Source organism: Narcine bancroftii, chromosome 3 (assembly GCF_036971445.1).
Source record: "Narcine bancroftii isolate sNarBan1 chromosome 3, sNarBan1.hap1, whole genome shotgun sequence".
NCBI classification, from domain to species: Eukaryota; Metazoa; Chordata; class Chondrichthyes; order Torpediniformes; family Narcinidae; genus Narcine; species Narcine bancroftii.
In genome coordinates, this window is record NC_091471.1 from 307,383,557 (window position 1) to 307,402,250 (window position 18,694).

Sequence of the window (18,694 nt, forward strand, 5' to 3'; positions counted from 1 at the left end):
GTGAGAATGATATATGCAGTGTAGTGCAAGGCCATTTTCTCCAAAACCTTTATCAGTTTTTGTTCATACTTCTTTGCTCCCAATGGTCCCTAATGGGAAAGAATTCATGAGCTCATTATATTTTTCTTCTTCCCTTTTTTTTTGGCTTGGAGCTCCAGTCTGCAAATTGCCTGGAGACCTGCAACTGGTGTTAGTGCTTGAGGGTAAAGCAGAGGGAAATCAGCTGGGAATTTTGAACCAATCACGGGCAGGCAGGTGACGGAGATTCCCCAGTTTTGTCAACATTCTCTATTTAAGCTCACACATGCAGAACAGCCGCTTCTCCGGTGTCCTGGAGAGCAATCGAGGCACTGCTCCCCGAGGAGCATCATTTTACAAGGAGCAAAGGGGTTCATCCTTGTTCTGAAGGATACTGGGGTTAGTTCTGCATATTGTTACAGTCCCCCAACCGTGCCTTGCTGTCCAGACCTTTCATGTCCAATCCATTCAGCAACTCTTCGTGTCAAAGCCCAGATAGCCTCATCAGATTACTTTAAGTGTGGTGAAAACCCAGGTAACATCAACTCTACTCTTGCCATTGCCCATCCTTGCACTGAATAAGTACAGCAGATCAGATGATCTGCATAGGTAAATGAAACATGTTTGTTTTTTTTAAATTCTGCTGCTTTACCTTTCAACCTGCAAAATCCCGAGCACCAGACTTCACTCCAAGGAGGACATCTACAAGAGTTGGTGTCTTAAGAAAGCAGCTTCTATCCTCAAGGATCCCCACCACCCAGGCCATGCCCTCTTCACTCTGCTACCATTGGGAAAAAGATTTAGGAGCCTAAAGACAAGCACTCAGTGACACAAGGACAGCTTCTTCCCTGCTGCCATCAGTTTGGACTAATCTTTTGAGAAATGTTTTTTAATTTTTACTTCAATGGGATTTTTGTTGCTGTTGTATTTTATGAAATTGAAAATTTTTTTACCTCCATATTTAGAGGCAAATAATAAAAAATGAAATGCTATTGAATGATGGATAAAGCAAAGACATTGCCTTACTTAGATTTTTATTTTTATTTATTTTGTGAGGGGGTTTACACTCTGATGCCGCTGAAAAACAACAAACTTTGTGACTGGTTCACGACAATAAATTTGAAAAACAAGAAAGCATGTGCTGATTGAGACTAATCTCTTTCCAGTCCTTCACATTTTGTTCCTGAAACAAAATAAAATTAAGAGCAGAGCATTCCTTTAAGTTCACATTCATATTCTGCCTTCTCTTCACACCACTCCTCTTAACGTCAAACTTCATCAGTTCTGGCAAGAAGCAGGTACTCCTCCATCTGGCAAACACGCGCCGTGAAGCGGGGAAAGGGCATCTCTTGCATCGACGCTGGGTCTGGCCATTCACTGCAACAGGACTCCCCCCAGCTGTCTTTGATCTCATTGTGCCACAGGATCCGGGAGGAGATGGCAGGAGGGTGGGTCTGGACCTGTGCAAAGCCCTACTCAGCTAAATCCATTCATGCTCACGCTGTTCCTTTCTGAAAAGTGGAGTATGCTCTTATCAAACCCCACAAACAGACTGAAAGGAACCATCATCATCTTATGGGGATGAATAGCCAGAAGAAGAAGATCAACTGATGTTTCCCTGACATCTGCTATTTCTCCCATGGCAGAAGAACCCCACTGTTTGAACCGATAATTGTGTTAAATGGGCTATGTCATTTCTTTGAGCAACAGGAAACTATGACATTAGTTTAGCAGGAATACAAAGTTGCTCTTTTAAAATGGTCGTAACTTTGCCAACATTGTTTTAGGAAAATATTAGAATACATTGGTATATTAGTGGTGAAAAAAACATTAGAATGTATGAACCATGAAATGTTTACAGAGCATTTATAAAATAAGAGGGATGAATAGAGTCAACCTGGATTTAGGAGGGAAATCATGTTTGAGAAATCGGTTTAAATTTTTGAGGATGCAATTGGCAGGACAAGGGAAAACCAGTTAATTCAATGCATTGGACTTTCACATGGACCTGATAGTTGCTACATATTCACTCAATAAAGTTAGAATGCATAATATTAGGAGTAATGTACTTGTGTGGACTGAGAATCAGTTAATAGACAGAAAAGAGAGTAGGAATAAATGAGTTATTTTTCTTCCATTAATGAGGCTGAGGATAGTTGACTTCAATCACATTTGGAGATAGGGCCCAAGCTGTTCTCAATCACGATGATTTAGAAGAAGAAACCATGTGAAATAGAGTGAGTGAAACAGTCTGCAGAAGCTGTGATTGTCGTAAAAGCACAGACATGTTGGAGGAACCCAGCTGGTCTCGCAGCGCCCACGGCAAGGAAAAGATATATAGAACCAGCCTATGGAGGCTTCAAGGTTCCTCCGGCACATCTGTGCTTTTACTATAATACATCCAAGTTTTGTTGATGATACAAAGCTGGATGGACGTGCAAGTTCGGAGGAAGATGCAGAGAAGTTTCAAGGAAATTTTGCTTGGTGAATGGTTTGATGACATGGCAGACAGGACATAATGGGGAAAAATGTGAAGTTATCCACTATAAAGAAAAGCATCGAAAAGTGGGGTATTTTTTTAAATGGTGGAAGATTAAAAAATATTCATGATCGGAGGGGGGGAGGGGGGTACACACAGCTGCCCTTGTACATGAATTACTGAAAGTAAATGTGTTGATCCAGCCAACAGTGGGAAAGTCAAATGGTACATCGGCCATTATTTCAACAGGATTTGAGTACAAGAGCAAAGATACCCTACAGAAATTAATTCAATCTTGTTGAGACTGTAACTGGAACACTGTTACATCCATTCTCCCTAAGGAAGGTGTGATAGAATGAATAGAACAGAGGCTCATCAGGTTAATCCCCTGAGATGGGAGAACCATTTTACGAGGAGTGGTTCAGTTGGCTGGGCTGATCCACTCTGGAGATTGGATGGTGATTTAATCAAAACACACACAAATCTTATGTGACTGGCAAGATAGTACATGCTTGCCCTGGATGGAATGTGTGGAAGCAGCAGTTGGGCTATTTGATCTAAGAAGAGGGAAAAACAAGCAATTCTTCACCTGGAAGGTAGAGAATCTTTTGAGTTGATACATTAAAGTGCCGGAGAAACTCAGCAGGTCCCGCATCCATACGAGGCAAAGATGCATCACCAATGTTTAGGTCTGTGCATTAATTACAATTATAGCATCTGCATGAGGATCTTTGGAAATCTTTACGTATTGAGGCAATGGAAGCTCAGTGAATGAGCATTTTTGGAACAGAGATAGAGAAGCCTTTTAATGTTAAGAGACCAAAGGACAAGAGGTTCATGCATGAAAAAAGATAAAAGATCAGTCATGATTTCATTGAATGATAAAAGCAGGAGCGAAGGGCCGAACACTTCCTCCTGTTTCTATTTCTTGTGTCTGTGTGAAACAAAGAACATACACTTCTCAGAAGGCCGTAGGACATGGGCGAACCCATTTTACTGGCCATTGACATGAGAAGGTGAGCTATGAAGATAGAATTAACAGACCTGAAGCACGATCACAACAAAAGTGGGGCTGAAGGCGAGAAAATGAAAAGATACAGAAGTTAAAGAAGCAGACCATAATGTGGAGAGGAGGAGGAAAAAGGTGGAAGAGGAATAAAAAGGTTCAGGAGGAGATGAGCAAAGCCATGGACATGATGTACTATCATCATGAATTACTATGTAATTGCTACAAACAAATGTCACATTTCACTGTTAACACATATATAATTTAATTAAAGTTACTCAAGTGTTTCACCAGTAATTATTAGTCCAGCATCTCATGAACTGAATTAAAATAAATGAGTAACACTATGTCCATATCAATATGGACAATGTTACGCGGGTCTACCGCAAGAATGTGCCGAGATTAATTTGTAAAGGGCGAGCTGGACATAATCAAAGTCCTTGTCATATTGGACTGCTGTTGTAATCATCTCTTTACCTCTTTGGCTCCTGATAGCTTCATAAATTATGGGCGCTGTACAAATTTAAATCAGCAAAGCTGGCAAAGGGTCATCAGCAATCATCTTGGCAAATATTTTTGGGAAATGGTCTCACAAGAGGAAATTACGCTTTTCAAAGGGAAGAATGGAAACCTTTCATTATTATGCAGTTTTGTACATTACATCAGGAGGCAAAGACCATTCAATTTCAGGACATGAATTCAGAAGTTCCATTTCCTGGGATTATGCAGATTTTTAGCACGGTGTGATTACAGATTCGGTGACTATTGTAACAGGGGATGGTGACAGGCCCTTCGGCCCACAAGCACGTGCCACCCAATTAACCTACATCTCTGGAAGGTTTGAAAAGGTGAGAGGAAACTGGGTCCCCCGGGGAAAACCCACACAGACATGGGAAAATGTACCAGCTCCTCACCGACAGTGCAGGATTCAAACCCCAGCCCCGATCGCTGGTGCTGAAAAGGCGTTGCACTAACCTCTGCGCCAACCATGCCACCCTACAGCAACCGTGCTGCCCTTCACCATTCGCCATTCTTACTGCAGGATATTCAGGCAACTCCAGAGTTTTCCAGTGTGTCCTTCAGTGCAACTCCTTTCAGACTCCATCTTTGGCCAGTGGAACCACTATTTTTACTGCAGGATATTCGGGCAAAATTTCTAAGAGTTTTCCAGTGTGTCCTTCAGTGCAACTCCTTTCAGAATTCATCTTTGGCCAGTGGAACCACTATTTTTACTGCAGGATATTCGGGCAAAATCTCTAAGAGTTTTCCAGTGTGTCCTTCAGTGCAACTCCTTTCAGACTCCATCTTTGGCCAGTGGAACCATTATTTTTACTGCAGGATATTCGGGCAAAATCTCTAAGAGTTTTCCAGTGTGTCCTTCAGTGCAACTCCTTTCAGACTCCATCTTTGGCCAGTGGAACCACTATTTTTACTGCAGGATATTCGGGCAAAATCTCTAAGAGTTTTCCAGTGTGTCCTTCAGTGCAACTCCTTCCAGAATGCATCTTTGGCCAGTGGAACCACTATTTTTACTGCAGGATATTCGGGCAAAATCTCTAAGAGTTTTCCAGTGTGTCCTTCAGTGCAACTCCTTTCAGACTCCATCTTTGGCCAGTGGAACCATTATTTTTACTGCAGGATATTCGGGCAAAATCTCTAAGAGTTTTCCAGTGTGTCCTTCAGTGTAACTCCTTTCAGACTCCATCTTTCGCCAGCGGAACCATTATTTTTACTGCAGGATATTTGGGCAAAATCTCTAAGAGTTTTCCAGTGTGTCCTTCAGTGCAACTCCTTTCAGACTCCATCTTTGGCCAGTGGAACCACTATTACGAAGATGACACTGTTATGATTGATTCTGTCCTGATTAACATTTCTGGCACTTTTCCTACAAAAGTTTATGCTCTGCAATACTAATCTTCTGTTTTAAATGGCTGAAAATTTAAAACAAATATGTAAGCATAATCTTTAATGGTTTGTGCTTCCTCTCAAATATTTTTGGACCAAGGTTATTGGGGTGCAGTCCAACAATTCCCCAATATATTTTCCAAATGGTTCTTCAATATGAATGAGCCCATGTAATTGCCATGTTGTTTAAATGCAGAGGGCAATTCAGCCAAGATCTATCCCATTCTTACTGATCTCCGTGCATATCCACCATATATATGATCTTTCTTACTAGCCTGGGGAAAGGGGGCTAACTAACTGTAACATGTTTTATACTACCTCATTTCTAAAATGGGAAACAACACTAAGCAGTGCCACACTTGCATCCACATCTCCTCCTTCACCACTATTCAGGGCCCCAAACAGTCCTTAAAAGTGGAGCAACACGTGAATCTGCAAGGAATCATCTACTGCATCTGGTGCTCCTGTTGTGGGCTTCTCTACATTGGAGAAACTGGACACACACTGGGAGATAGATTCATTGAACATCTTAGTTCTGCCCGCTGCAAGAACGGGTACCTCCTAATTCAATTCCACATCCCATTCCCACGCTGATTTGTCTGTCCATAGCATTGCCAAACTGAGGCCACCCGCTAATTGGAGAAGCAACACCTACTATTTTGTCTGGGCATCCTCCAACCAGATGGTATTAACATCGACCTCCAGTTTCTGTTAGTCTCTGCCACCCTCTCTTGCCCATTCCTCTGTCTCATTTCCTTCAGCACCCCACCCACGTCCCTCTCCATTCAGAGTCAACCTTCCCCCCCCCCCACATCATCTCAGCTTTTTTTTCTTCCCTCCATCGATGACCTCTTGCCTGTTGGCTTAGGCTCCTCCCTCTGCCCCTTCTTCCCTTCTCCTCCAGCCTTTTTAGTCAGGCTGTTTTCTGCTCAGACTTTCACTAAGGGCCCAGGCCCAAAACGTTGGTTATATCCCTTTGCTTCCTATGGACACTGTGTGATGTTGCTGAGATTCTCCAGCACTTTTGTGCATTGAAGTGTAACCTTAAAACGTAATCGCTTCACGTTGTGCTGAGGTGATGTATTTAGTGATTACTCTTTGAGAATTATTATGCTCAATTCCTCATGTAAACTGAAACATTCAACTTCCTTTGCCAATAACTCCCAACCTCTAACCCTCCCAAAATTCTATTCATTCTGTAGGTTAGCAAGGCCAGATCCACCAGAAGATTAAATTCCATTAGCTACCAATCCATGAAAGGATGACTTCATATGCTATAATCCCAAACTGCCTCATTGTACAATACTTCTGTTTACAGCAAACAAAAATAAAATGCAAATTTTAACTAATCTATCTGCTGTTTCACTTTATTGTCTGCATAAAGGCTACAAAATGCAAAGATGAAATAACTCAATGCGAAGAAAATCTAAAACTCTTTGAATATGACATGCAGACTTCCTCTATATTGTTGCTTTTTCTTGATGGATCTAAAACAATGGCTTGAGATAAGACAGCTGCCCTGCGGTACTTGACCTAGCTAATCGAACTTTCTCCTTATCCAGAAAAAAAGACACTAAAGCAGCAGATACTGAAATTTTGAGTCGATAAAGAATTGTTGGAAGGATTCAGCCGGCCAGTCAGCATCCATGGGTAGAAACGTTAACGCTTAATCCACATGAGTTATCACATTTAATCTTGACTCTATTTGTTCAGATGCACTGACAGATTGGTGTATCAGTCCTGGGGTCCCAAGCTGATTTTATTCTTTTTTTAATTTAAATTTTAAATGTAGACATCCAGCATGGTAATAGGTCCTTTTGGCCCATGAGCCCATGCCGCCCAATTGACCTACAACCCTGGTAAGTTTTGAATTGTAGGAAGAAACCAGAGCAACTGGGGAAAACCCACACAGACACAGGGAGAACGTACAAACTCGTTAGGGGCAGCGCGGGATTCAAATCCTGATCGCTGACACTGTAACAGCGCTGAACTAATCATTGCACCAATTGTACTGCCCGTTTCTTTTACTTCTCCTTAAACTGGAGATATTGTATCATTTTCAGAACCTTGACTGGTATCTCCATTGAGATCTTACAAATCATATTTCAATACAAAGGAAGTCATTTTTTTTCCAATCAAGTACATGTCAGCTCACAGAGGAACCCTATTCTCTTACCATTTGCCGAGTAAACTAATCCCACCACATTTCCATTAACCCTTCCTAGATTCTACCACTCACTTACGACATAATGACATTCTATAGTGGCCAAACTGCACATTTTTGGGAAGTGGGAAGCTCACAGTGTCCAAGGCAAATGTGCAATCTGGACTGTCGGACTCTGGCTATACCCTACCCTCAATTTAGTCTATGTGTCGTCTGAGTCCAGCGTGTTCGTTAAATGAAGTGATAGGAGAAGGTATTCGGTTCAACAATCAGTTTATTACACAGCACAAGAATAAAGCTTAACAGAGCTCAGGTTCAGTCGTTAGTTCATAGGTCACCTGCTCAGTGAGCTATTCCCCAAGACTGACCTCTACTGCCCAGTCTCTACAGTTTATATAGCTCATACAGAACAAAAGTTGGCTTCCTTTGCTAGATTTCTTGCACAAGATTTATCACAAGTAATTTCCTGCTCTGCAGATATCTGGGGTGTAGAGCTCCCATCTTAATCCTCAAGGCCAGAATATCCTGTTGTTTTGATCAGAAATCAATTCATACCCCAGATATTTCTAATTATTTCTTTGTTCTCATCTGGCCATATTCTTCTGTTCTACTCAACACCTCCTTCTGTCTTAGCCTTCTTACTGAGTTAGTTTCCATTCTCTTTGTTTCTGACAGTCTCTGTCAGGATTCTTTTTGTTCTTGTCTGGCTACCAAACTGCACATTTTTGGGAAGTGGGAAGCTCACAGTGTCCAAGGCAAATGTGCAATCTGGACCCAGGATTAAAGCCAAGTCTCAGGAGCTCTGAGGCCATAGTTCCACTCATTCTACAACTGTATCATGGCCAAGTAACGAACTGTATTGTGTTGAAATCAAAAGCTGGGATTTTTCTGGTTCAACATGGTAACTTTCATCAACTGAGGGCTACAAAATCCTTTCTCATCAACAATGTTCCCAGGGCATAGTTCAATTACATAAACTCTGAAATTTCGGGAATAGTTCTTGCAATTGGAGTCCCCAGTCTCCATGGCTGACAGAAGTGTGATCACCACCAGTGCATCAGCCTATTCCAATCAAACCCAAAGTGCTATTGATGAAAAAATATGAAGGATTAGCTAATTTTCTCTCCCCTTAGAAATTGCCTGACCTGAATGGTATTTCAAAACTGTTGTTTTCATTTCTCTAGCCACTAACACAGGTCCATGTTTATCTAAAATTCTCCTATTCATTATATTCACAATGCCATATCATGGTATTGGAAAGAAAACTGGCATTCTATACAGTTGAGTGGAAATGAAAATAAGGGCTTCCAATTTGTTGATAATGAAAGTTTTATTGACAATGAGCACATCAATGAAACTTATAAACATACATTTGATTGGATTTGATTCACATACACTCATGCATCAGCTGACTGTAGTAAGGGATCTATTTTTATGACTTTGAGCTGTTCTATTCATTTAAAAAAAATATTCCAACAGTAATCAAAGTCTGCAATCTTAGGGACAGATCTTACCTTCAGATGAACCCACGCACAATGAGACAATGAACACAATCCAAATAAAACCCACCACTGCTTGTATTCACAATCTTAAATCTATTTGATCCAAAGTGTACTTCATCTGTTTGGTAATAAAGCATCACATCATCAGAGTCGTCAAAATCAAGCCGATCGTAGATCTGAGATTTTCAACTGTCAGCTGCATTCAGAAAGCATTGAGAAAATGGGGATGGGAATGTTTTGTTCCCTGCTTTTGATGCTCTTTTCCACACCTTGGCATCTGTCTTACTATTTTTCCACAAATGTATGAATAAGCCACAGGAGTAAGCCACTTGGCTCATCAAGCATCTCCCTTCCATTTGATCTGTCACTAACCTTACCTCTGAAGTCCCATCTACTCACAGTAATAATTCAGTCCTTGCATATTGCAATCTATTGACCCCTTTTTCTACAAATGTGTGGCAGAAAGTGTGCTGACTGGCTGCGTCATGGCCTGGTAATGGGAAAACCGATACCCCTGAGTGTAAAGCCTGGCAAAAGATAGTGGACGCAGCCCAGGACATCAAAGGCAAAACCCTCCCCACCATCGAGAACATCTACAGGGAACGCTGATGTCAGAGAGAATCAGCAATCATCAAGGATCCACACCAGCCAGCACTCACTCTATTCTTGCTGCTGCCATCAGGAAAGAGGTACAGGTGCCACAAGACTCGCACCATCAGGTTCAGAAACAGCTGCTACCCCTCCTCAACCACAAACTCAAACAGGGATTCATTTAAGGACTCTTGCACTTTTTCTCCCACTGTATTGCACAGTCAGTTTACTTACATTTATGTTGGGTACAGTTTTTTTGGGACCACGAATAAGTGGAGATTCTGCCTCACTTGCAGGAAAAAGAATCTCAGGGTTGTACGTGGTGTCATGTATGTACTTGGTCAATATATCTGAAATCTTTGAGGATGAGCATTTTAAAGACAAGTCAAACGTTATCTCATTTGTGCCTTAAACAGGCGATCTAAAAAAAAAGAAAAGTGAACTATTTGAATGGCAATAGATTAAAAGATGGGGAAGTGCAGAGAGACCTAGGGATACTTATACATCAGTCTCTGAAGGCGAGCATGCAGGTACAGCAGGCGGTTAAAAAGGCAAATGGTATGTTGGCCTTCATATCAGGAGGGTTTGAGTATAGGAACAAGGATACTTTACTGCAGCTGTACAGAGCCTTGGTGAGACCCCACCTGGAGTATTGTGTGCAGTTTTGGTCACCTTATCTAAGGAAGGATGTTCTTGCAATGGAGGGAGTGCAGAGGCGATTCACCAGGTTGATCCCTGGAATGGCAGGAATGACTTATGAGGAAAGATTGCGCAAATTGGGATTGTACTCGCTGGAGTTTAGAAGATTGAGAGGGGATCTCATGGAGACCTATAAAATTCTGGCAGGACTGGACAGAATGGATGCAGATGGGATGTTTCCAATGGTGGGAAAATCCAGAACCCGGGGCCATGGTTTGAGGATAATAGGCAAACCATTTAGGACCGAGATGAGGAGGAATTTCTTGACCCAGAGGGTGGTGAATCTGTGGAATTCATTGCCACAGAGGGCAGTAAAGGCAGGTTCATTAAATCTATTTAAGAGGGAATTAGATCTATTTCTTCAGTATAAGGGTATTAAAGGTTACGGAGAGAAGGCGGGGACGGGGTACTGAACTTTAAGATCAGCCATGATCTCGTTGAATGGCGGAGCAGGCTCGAAGGGTCGAATGACCTACTCCTGCTCCTATCTTCTATGTTTCTATGTTTCTATGAACCTCAGTTCTAGATTCTCACACAAAACATCCTCTCCACATCCACCCATCCACTCAAGATCCCATTTATTTTAATTAAGTTTCTTATTTCTCAGTCTCCTTTCTTTTAGTGCCTCTTCCTCTCAACATATTCCTGACCAGGTGCGCATTGTAGTTTCCATATATAACTACTTACAGCACAGAATAGGCCAGTTCGGCCCTACTTGTCCATGCCGTAGCAAATCCCCACCCTCCTAGTCCCACTGACCAGCACCCGGTCCATACCCCTCTAGTCCCCTCCTATCCATGTAACGATCCAGTCTTTCCTTAAATGTAACCAATGATCCCGCCTCGACCACGTCTGCCGGAAGCTCATTCCAAATCCCCACCACCCTCTGCGTAAAGAAATTTCCCCTCATGTTCCCCTTATAATTTTCCCCCTTCAATCTTAAACCATGCCCTCTAGTTTGAATCTCCCCCTTTCTTAATTGAAAAAGCCTATCCACGTTTACTCTGTCTGTCCCTTTTAAAATCTTAAACACCTTGATCAAGTCCCCTCTCAATCTTCTACGCTCCAGAGAAAAAAGCCCCAGTCTGCACAACCTTTCCCTGTAACTTAGACCCTGAAATCCTGTCAACATTCTCGTGAACCTTCTCTGCACTCTCTCTATTTTGTTTCCTCCAGAGTGATATCAGGAGGTAGGGTAGGCCCACGATTCTACTTTTCTCCCCCCTTTTTTTATTTCTTCTTTTCCTCTTGGATACTGGAAGAGGATGGGGCCGAAGAAGAGTGACTGGGGGAAACACTAGTTGTACCCTTTTGCTCCTGGATATCTAAAGTTTTTTTTGTGTGTGCTTGTCCAACCTAAAGGGTACCACCTTAGAAAATCTGCCATTATAAACTTCAAGGATCTCTTACAAATAGTTTACTTTTAAAATGTTAAGTTACTATTACATACCAGCCAATGGCTTCCCAATATCCATCAGCACCCTTGCTTCTGCTGCAGGTTTGGAGTGAATAGCTTTCTCCTCTTATTCTCCCGTGATCTTGCCTCCCCTTCCCCTCGAGGTGCTTGGTCACAACTCGCCCATTAAGTTGTTAGCTTCAATTATATTCTTCGGCCTGAAACAAAGAAATTAAATGGGTTAATTAGGTGGCACAGGCCCGTTTCCATGCTCTATGTCCAAATTTAAATCACCATTGCATCACTGAGCTCCTTGTAAATAACCTGCCACTCAGTTCGATGATGGCCAGCCATGGGTTTCTCAAAGGCTCATTTATTTGCCACACAAACACTTTAATCCCCTCAGACTTTGATCATTCCCTTAGGATACAGTTGAAAGACTGAAAAAAAAAGAATCAATTTAGTTGGTAAGATGACTTGCTTACTTTATTTGTTTGTCAGTATATTTTAATAAATATATAGATTTTTCATTTACATTTTGGTCGCTTGTCATAGGAACAGTCCATCAGATACAAAATCTATTTCTTGCATCACTGGCCACTGCCATTGTGGTAATTTTTTTTATTTTATGAACTCACCACTCATATGCAGTACTGCACCGCTTTGCTTTGCCTGGTGTCCTCCAAACTGACCTTTGCTTCTCTTCTTCCTCTTCAGCTGACCTTTTAATCCCCCCCCCCCCCCCACACAAACTATTTCTTCTTCGCCCTCCCCCCAACGCAGCCGACGGTATGGGACTTTATTTGATAACTGCACTACCATCCCAGGAACCAAAGCATACGCCCACTCACTTTGCTGTCTCATTAATTCTGAAAGAAGACAACACTTCCCACTTCAATAAGGAGTAACTACAAATTCCACAGTTATACTCTGACAAGTCATGAAATATAAATAGGTGCATCTAAGTAACTGTTATTGCTAGGATATCAAATATTTTAAGAGAAATAACTGCCTTAAATCCACAGGAGAATTTTTTTTGAAAACTCCCGAGCATAAGTGCATTGCAACTTCAATTGTTCAGAGCTGGTTTTATTCAGGTTAAACTACTGCAACTAAAAAAAAATGAGGGAAGTGTGCCTCGGAGCATTAAAGGCCAGGAATATCATGGAGGATGAGTGCAGGTTGTAGTTATTGGGTCAGTGATATAGCTTTGAATAATTCATACTCAACACTGTGCTACGTCACCATTCATACAACAACGAATTCAACCACATCCCAATATCCAACCCACTACCAACTCTGCAAACCAACTAGCTCCAACTAGCCTCCTGTGATCAACTGCTGATCAGCCCACAACTCCCTGACTGCCCCACTGGCAGATCCAATTGGTCATCTCACCCCTGATATGCCATAGACATGGAACAGACAAGTGTTATACTAATACTGGGCTTATATTAAAACTATAACCTCCACTAAACTGGCCAGTGGGAAAGCATCTCCATCTGTTATACCAGTAGGGTGGAGTATCTCTACAGCCATAGCCAATAGCAAGCAGTCAGTATAATACGCCATCCCCCATTACATCATCATAACACCCCACACCCTAACCCACTGGATTCTAATCCCTGCCCCACAAGACCCACATTTCCTACTCAGCCCTGATCATGATCTCCAAAAAAGATAATTAGATGATGTATTTTCAACTCTGCAAACATGCAGGAGGGTTTCTAGGCAATGGTCTAAATTATTTCTGCTTCTCTTATTTATAATATTCTTAAGGTTTAATGGCTATAATAGTCTGAAGTCATTTTATCATTGAGACTGAACTCGTATAACACTAGAGTTTCCTCCTAGTCCACTAATAATGGCATATTAAATCACTTAAGTATGATCTGTAAATATTTAGGCTCAGGTCTGTTTACTTCTTCCCCCAGCTTTTTCCACACACTAATGAGTTTCCTGATGAGTCAGCTTTTATTCTCAGGACACAATTTTGTTCCACGGCATTTACCCAACAAGAACCAATTATCCCACAGATGCTCATTAACTGTAAGTGGTGAAATACATTGTTCTAAACTCTGACCATAACATAAACTCAGAAAAGGAATGGCTGATCTTTAAATATTGCAATTGTTCGATGGAGTTTGGCTTCTCTGAGGTTGTATTAAATGCAAAGTTATTTCCAAGACATTAGACCACCAACATAGGACCAGAACCTCAAGAGCTGATGGCTTTTAAGAGACTACCGTGGACATTAGTCAGATTCAATGCAGACGCATTGCTGGAGGTCGGCAAGGACTATAAATATCACACTGAATTTTCCTGTTCTTGAGCACCCTTCCTGAAATTGTGCACCTCTGACAATAGAGCAGACACATGGACTCATTAGAATGTCTCAGTGGGGAACATACAGTGAGATAACCAGTCCAAATTTTTGTGAGCTAATGAGCCCGGAAGAAATGATTGATACTATATCCTAGAACAATACGCAGTCACTTCCGGAGGAAAATGGCAATTTAGTTGAAGAAAAAATTGATGTAGACTTGGGAAATCACAATGAACAGGGTGGATAGAAGGACATTTCCCCTCGCTGGTGGAGGCAGGGGGGTGTAGTGCGAAGGAAGTCTCAGGATATGCTGTAAGACTGAGATAAGGAGATATGTCTTTGTTCAGAAGGTACCTCAGTACATATGACAATAAATGAGAACTTGGTGAATTTGGAGATCCCCTGTGGATGCCAAAGCTCCGAATGTATTTCAGGACAAAATAGATGAATGTCTCGACAAAAAAGGCATCATGTTGCACTGGAAGAGAGCAGGAATATGATATTGAGTCATTAAGGTGTACAGCACGAAAGCAGACCATTCAGCCCAAATTGTCCATACCAACCAAGCTAACCTCATTTGCCCACATCTCTCTCGACCTTTCCTATTCCTGCATCTGTCTTTTACATATTACAGTTGTACCGACCTCCAGCAATTTTCTCTGGCTACTCAGCTCTTTTTTAAACTCTCAAACCCAGCTTTAGATTCCCCTCCAATGGGGTTTTTTAAACTATAAGATCTGCAGCCTCCTATGCTCCATCAGATCCACTGTTGCATCCTTTGTTGCAGTTTATCCAGCCCCACCTTATTATTCAAGCCTGCATTCCCAGTAATATTTTCGTGGATCTTTTCAGCTTAACAATATTTTCCTATAGCTCGTTGACCATACTGCACACTGTAACTCCAAGTGTGGTCTCACCAACATCCTGTACAGTTGTGATACAATATTGCTACTTCTATACTCCATACTGTGACTGATGAAGGGAAGTGTGCCAAATGCCTTCTTCGCCACCCTGACCATTTGTGTCTCAATTTTCATGGAATTATGCACCTGTACCCCAAATTCTCTGTTCTATAACACTCTCCAGGGCCTGACCTTTCAAGGGCTTGCACAAGGTGAAACACCTCATACCTGTCTGAGTAAAATTCTACCTACCATTCCTTGGCTCACTTTTCCAATTTGTTTAGATCCTGTTGTAATTTTAGATAATATTCTTCACCATCCACAAATTTACTAACATCATCAACTACATTGTCATCCAAGTCGCTAACATAAATAACAACGAACCCATCATTGATCTCTGCAAAACAGCACTGGCCACAGGCCTCCAATCTGGGTACTACCTCCCTCGGAATCCAACCAAAAAGAAAACATTTATATCCAACTGACCAGGTCACCCTGCATCCATGCAATAGGATCTTCTAGAACCTCCTACCATGAAGAATCTTGTTCAAGGCCTTGCTAAAGTCCATGGTGAAATGCCCACCGCCTTTCTCTCATCGATCTTCTGGGTCACCTCATCAAGAAACTCATTGAAATTTTTGAGATGACTTTTCATGTACAAAGTCCGGCTGACTATCGTCAATCAGCCTTTACCTTTACAAACGCACCTAAATCCTACATCTCAGCATCTGTTCCAGTTAGCTTGGGTGTTTGTATTTGGTGTTTTGGGAATACTGTTTAAATCTTATACAAAGATGTGTGTGCGTCTGCGTGCATGCGTAAAAGAGTGACCTATTACCGTGTCCTCCTTTTGGAATGGCCAATGGCCTGCAGTTCCCTGACTTGTCCTTGGAGCCTTTTTTTCAAATAAAGGCACAACGTGAGCATTGTATTAGCCATGTGGAGGATTAGCCATGTACGAATCTGCAGCAGGCCTTGATGAGCTGAGTGCCCTACTCTTACACCTAATTTTCTTTGCTTCTCCTATGACCTGCCATGCGAGAGTTCTGCAAAAAACTCCTTCTAAATTCCAAAAATCTCATCTAATGATTACTGATGTACAATGATCACCACAACTTTATTTCTCTGGGTCTTTACCAGATTCTGTATCACACTGGGTTGCCACTGGTGGTTGCTTTATAATTATGAAGATCTCACTACAAAGTATTTTAAAGCTTTTCTATCATAAAACTCATCACAGGTGAGTCTATCCTTTTCATAGTTATCCATGTGTGATAGTACAGATATATCACCAATGTATATAGTGTATATAGTTACAGTATCTAGACTGTGCTTACAGCGATTGGCTGAGAGCTTAGCCACACCTACTGTCTGGGCCTTAAAGGGTTGTGTCCCTAGCCAGGTCGGATCATTCCGGACTGGTTGGCCACCTGTGAAGAGCTAATAAAAGCCTTGGTTTGGATCAACAAGTCTTTGATTCTTTCGACGAGCTCGACATCATGCACTTGCCATTTCCTTCGGATGCAATCACAGTTATTTTTTAATTAGGACACGTGGAGTTTAAAAAAAAAAATTTCTGCCTGACTGATCTGAGGCATTAGTCCAGTTGTAAAATTTTTAACCAAACCCTTACCGAGTTGAGATGACAAACTATAGCATTCAATATTGTGGAAAAGACATTAATCTCCTTAAGTATTGAAGGCAATTGATTGGAAGGATCATTAAACTAGAACTAGGCAATAGTCTCGCATTATATTGGGTCTGATGTGTTGTAAAGCACATTACAAGTTATGAATGACTTTGAGGCACAGGTCATTTAGCTCTGGAGATGTGCAACGAGCTTCTCAGCTGTAAAATGAGTTTGAAAAACTATTATTAAAGAACTCTTTCAGCCTTCCACCAATGTGTTAGTCCAGATTTTGCACCGTCTAGATTTAGTTGGGACGTGAACACGTACAACAGAGCTAAAAGAATTGCTAACAGGCCGAATTAAAGAAATGTTTAGACATACTACGCGGTAATAGGCCCTTTTGGCCGATGTGTCCTTGCTGCCAAAATGCACCCAATTAAATTACAGCCACCACCCCCCCCCCCACCCCGGAACTCCGTACGTTTTGAAGGGTGGGAGGAAACCCACGTAGACATTGGGGCAACATCTTGTCCAAACACCTTGCAGACAGTGCCAGTTTCGATCCCCGCTCACTGGTGCTGTAATAGTATGGTGCTAGCCGCTATACTAAAAGTGTCGACCATCATCATTTAAAAAAAATGTGAACCTTTCTGTTTTGTAATTCTGATCTTCACACCCCTCCCAACAATGGAAAATAAAAAAATAGAAAAGGCTACAGATAAATAGCTTGTAAATGGCAAAAAACATGTTTTGTCAGATATTCTTTTCTCATTTCCAGCCAGAACTCTGTTTGCAGGATGTTGCAGTCTAATTCAGTTTCTAGCATCCCATTTACCTCAATTCTGGAGAGCAAACTTCCCCACATCTCGCTCCATCCTCGATTCATCCTTTATTCCATATCACTGATCCCCCATCCCTCAATATCCTTCTATAAGTAGGTGAGATATTTCACATAGACTTTCCAAGTGATAAAATGTTAGTGAAATATATCCAGATTTGGTTGCTGTGGCTTCTGACAGTTGACTTCCTCAGTGTTGACATCAATAAAACACTGCCTTAAGGGAAAAAAAAAATCATTTTCAGATCTTGCCTGATAATAGTTGACAGATATGAGCTGGAAAAAGAATTCTGATGAAACGAGTTTGTATTCAAAGTTTATTGACAGTGAAGTGCTACCTAGAATGGACGAACTGATTGTCCTCAAACCAATGAGTTCAAGCACAAAATCCGAACCAAATTTGATCAGTAATGAAAAATAAGCACCACTGGAAAGAATATCGTGAATGGCTGCTAAGCTCAAAGTCTTGGCAGTACTGAATGGATTAAATAAATTGCAAACAAAGACATGCTCTTGTTTCAGAGATCCCAAGGTCCTTTCCTCAGAAATGACTGACCATTTGAATGAATAATAGAACTGAGGATAACTCCAATCCTTGTCATTTGCTGAGGCAATGTTGCCATTAGTCTCAGCTAGGGATTTTCTTTGGTTAGTCACTGAGGGCTCCCTGTCGACAGCATCATGCAGTTTAACACACCTAACCACGGAACATGGACTTTTGTTGGAGCTGTGTGTAGTAACAACCCACGCAATCCATGCAAAGGTAGCCCAGGAAGAAAATAGCGTGGCATCACACGGCTTATGGGGTTTTGCTCCACACCCAATGAAGTGGCCAAGTTGCTCTTGCAGTGTTCAGGTACTGATCTCCACAGGATGTCTAAGGGCAGCTCACAATTTGCCAGCGCCTACGCAGGAGCAGGCATTTGCTGTATCTGCATTCAAGTAAACAGCCCTGATCACAACGAACAGCGGTCCACACTTGATTAGCCAGGCATCTTTTGCTTACTCGAGTTCTCGTGTTCTTATACATCAGGTTAGATCTGGCACAGAGTCATTCAATTCTATTCAAGCTAATGTGCTCTTTGAAGGAAAGAGGTACCAAATACAAAGTCAGCTACATTCTCTGCAATTTATTGTCTTTTCTTTAATATCTTTGAATGCTAAAAGTGTTTTCAAGTTATGTTCTTGCAGAACAGCTTTCAGCTTTAAACTGATTTTTGTACGCTTCTGCACACAAC

The 18,694-nt window shown here is 41.6% G+C and overlaps 1 protein-coding gene across 3 annotated transcripts in view; it reads right to left on the reverse strand.

The window, feature by feature from the left end:
• LOC138759042 (semaphorin-6B-like) overlaps positions 1-18,694 on the reverse strand; it is a 480,615-nt gene that overhangs the window by 302,014 nt on the left and 159,907 nt on the right. For all 3 annotated transcript variants that reach the window (XM_069928857.1, XM_069928854.1, XM_069928856.1), the window contains one exon: positions 11,815-11,978. In XM_069928857.1, the coding sequence (XP_069784958.1) occupies positions 11,815-11,839 (25 nt within the window). In that variant the 5' untranslated portion in view covers positions 11,840-11,978. The remainder of the gene's footprint in view (positions 1-11,814; positions 11,979-18,694) is intronic.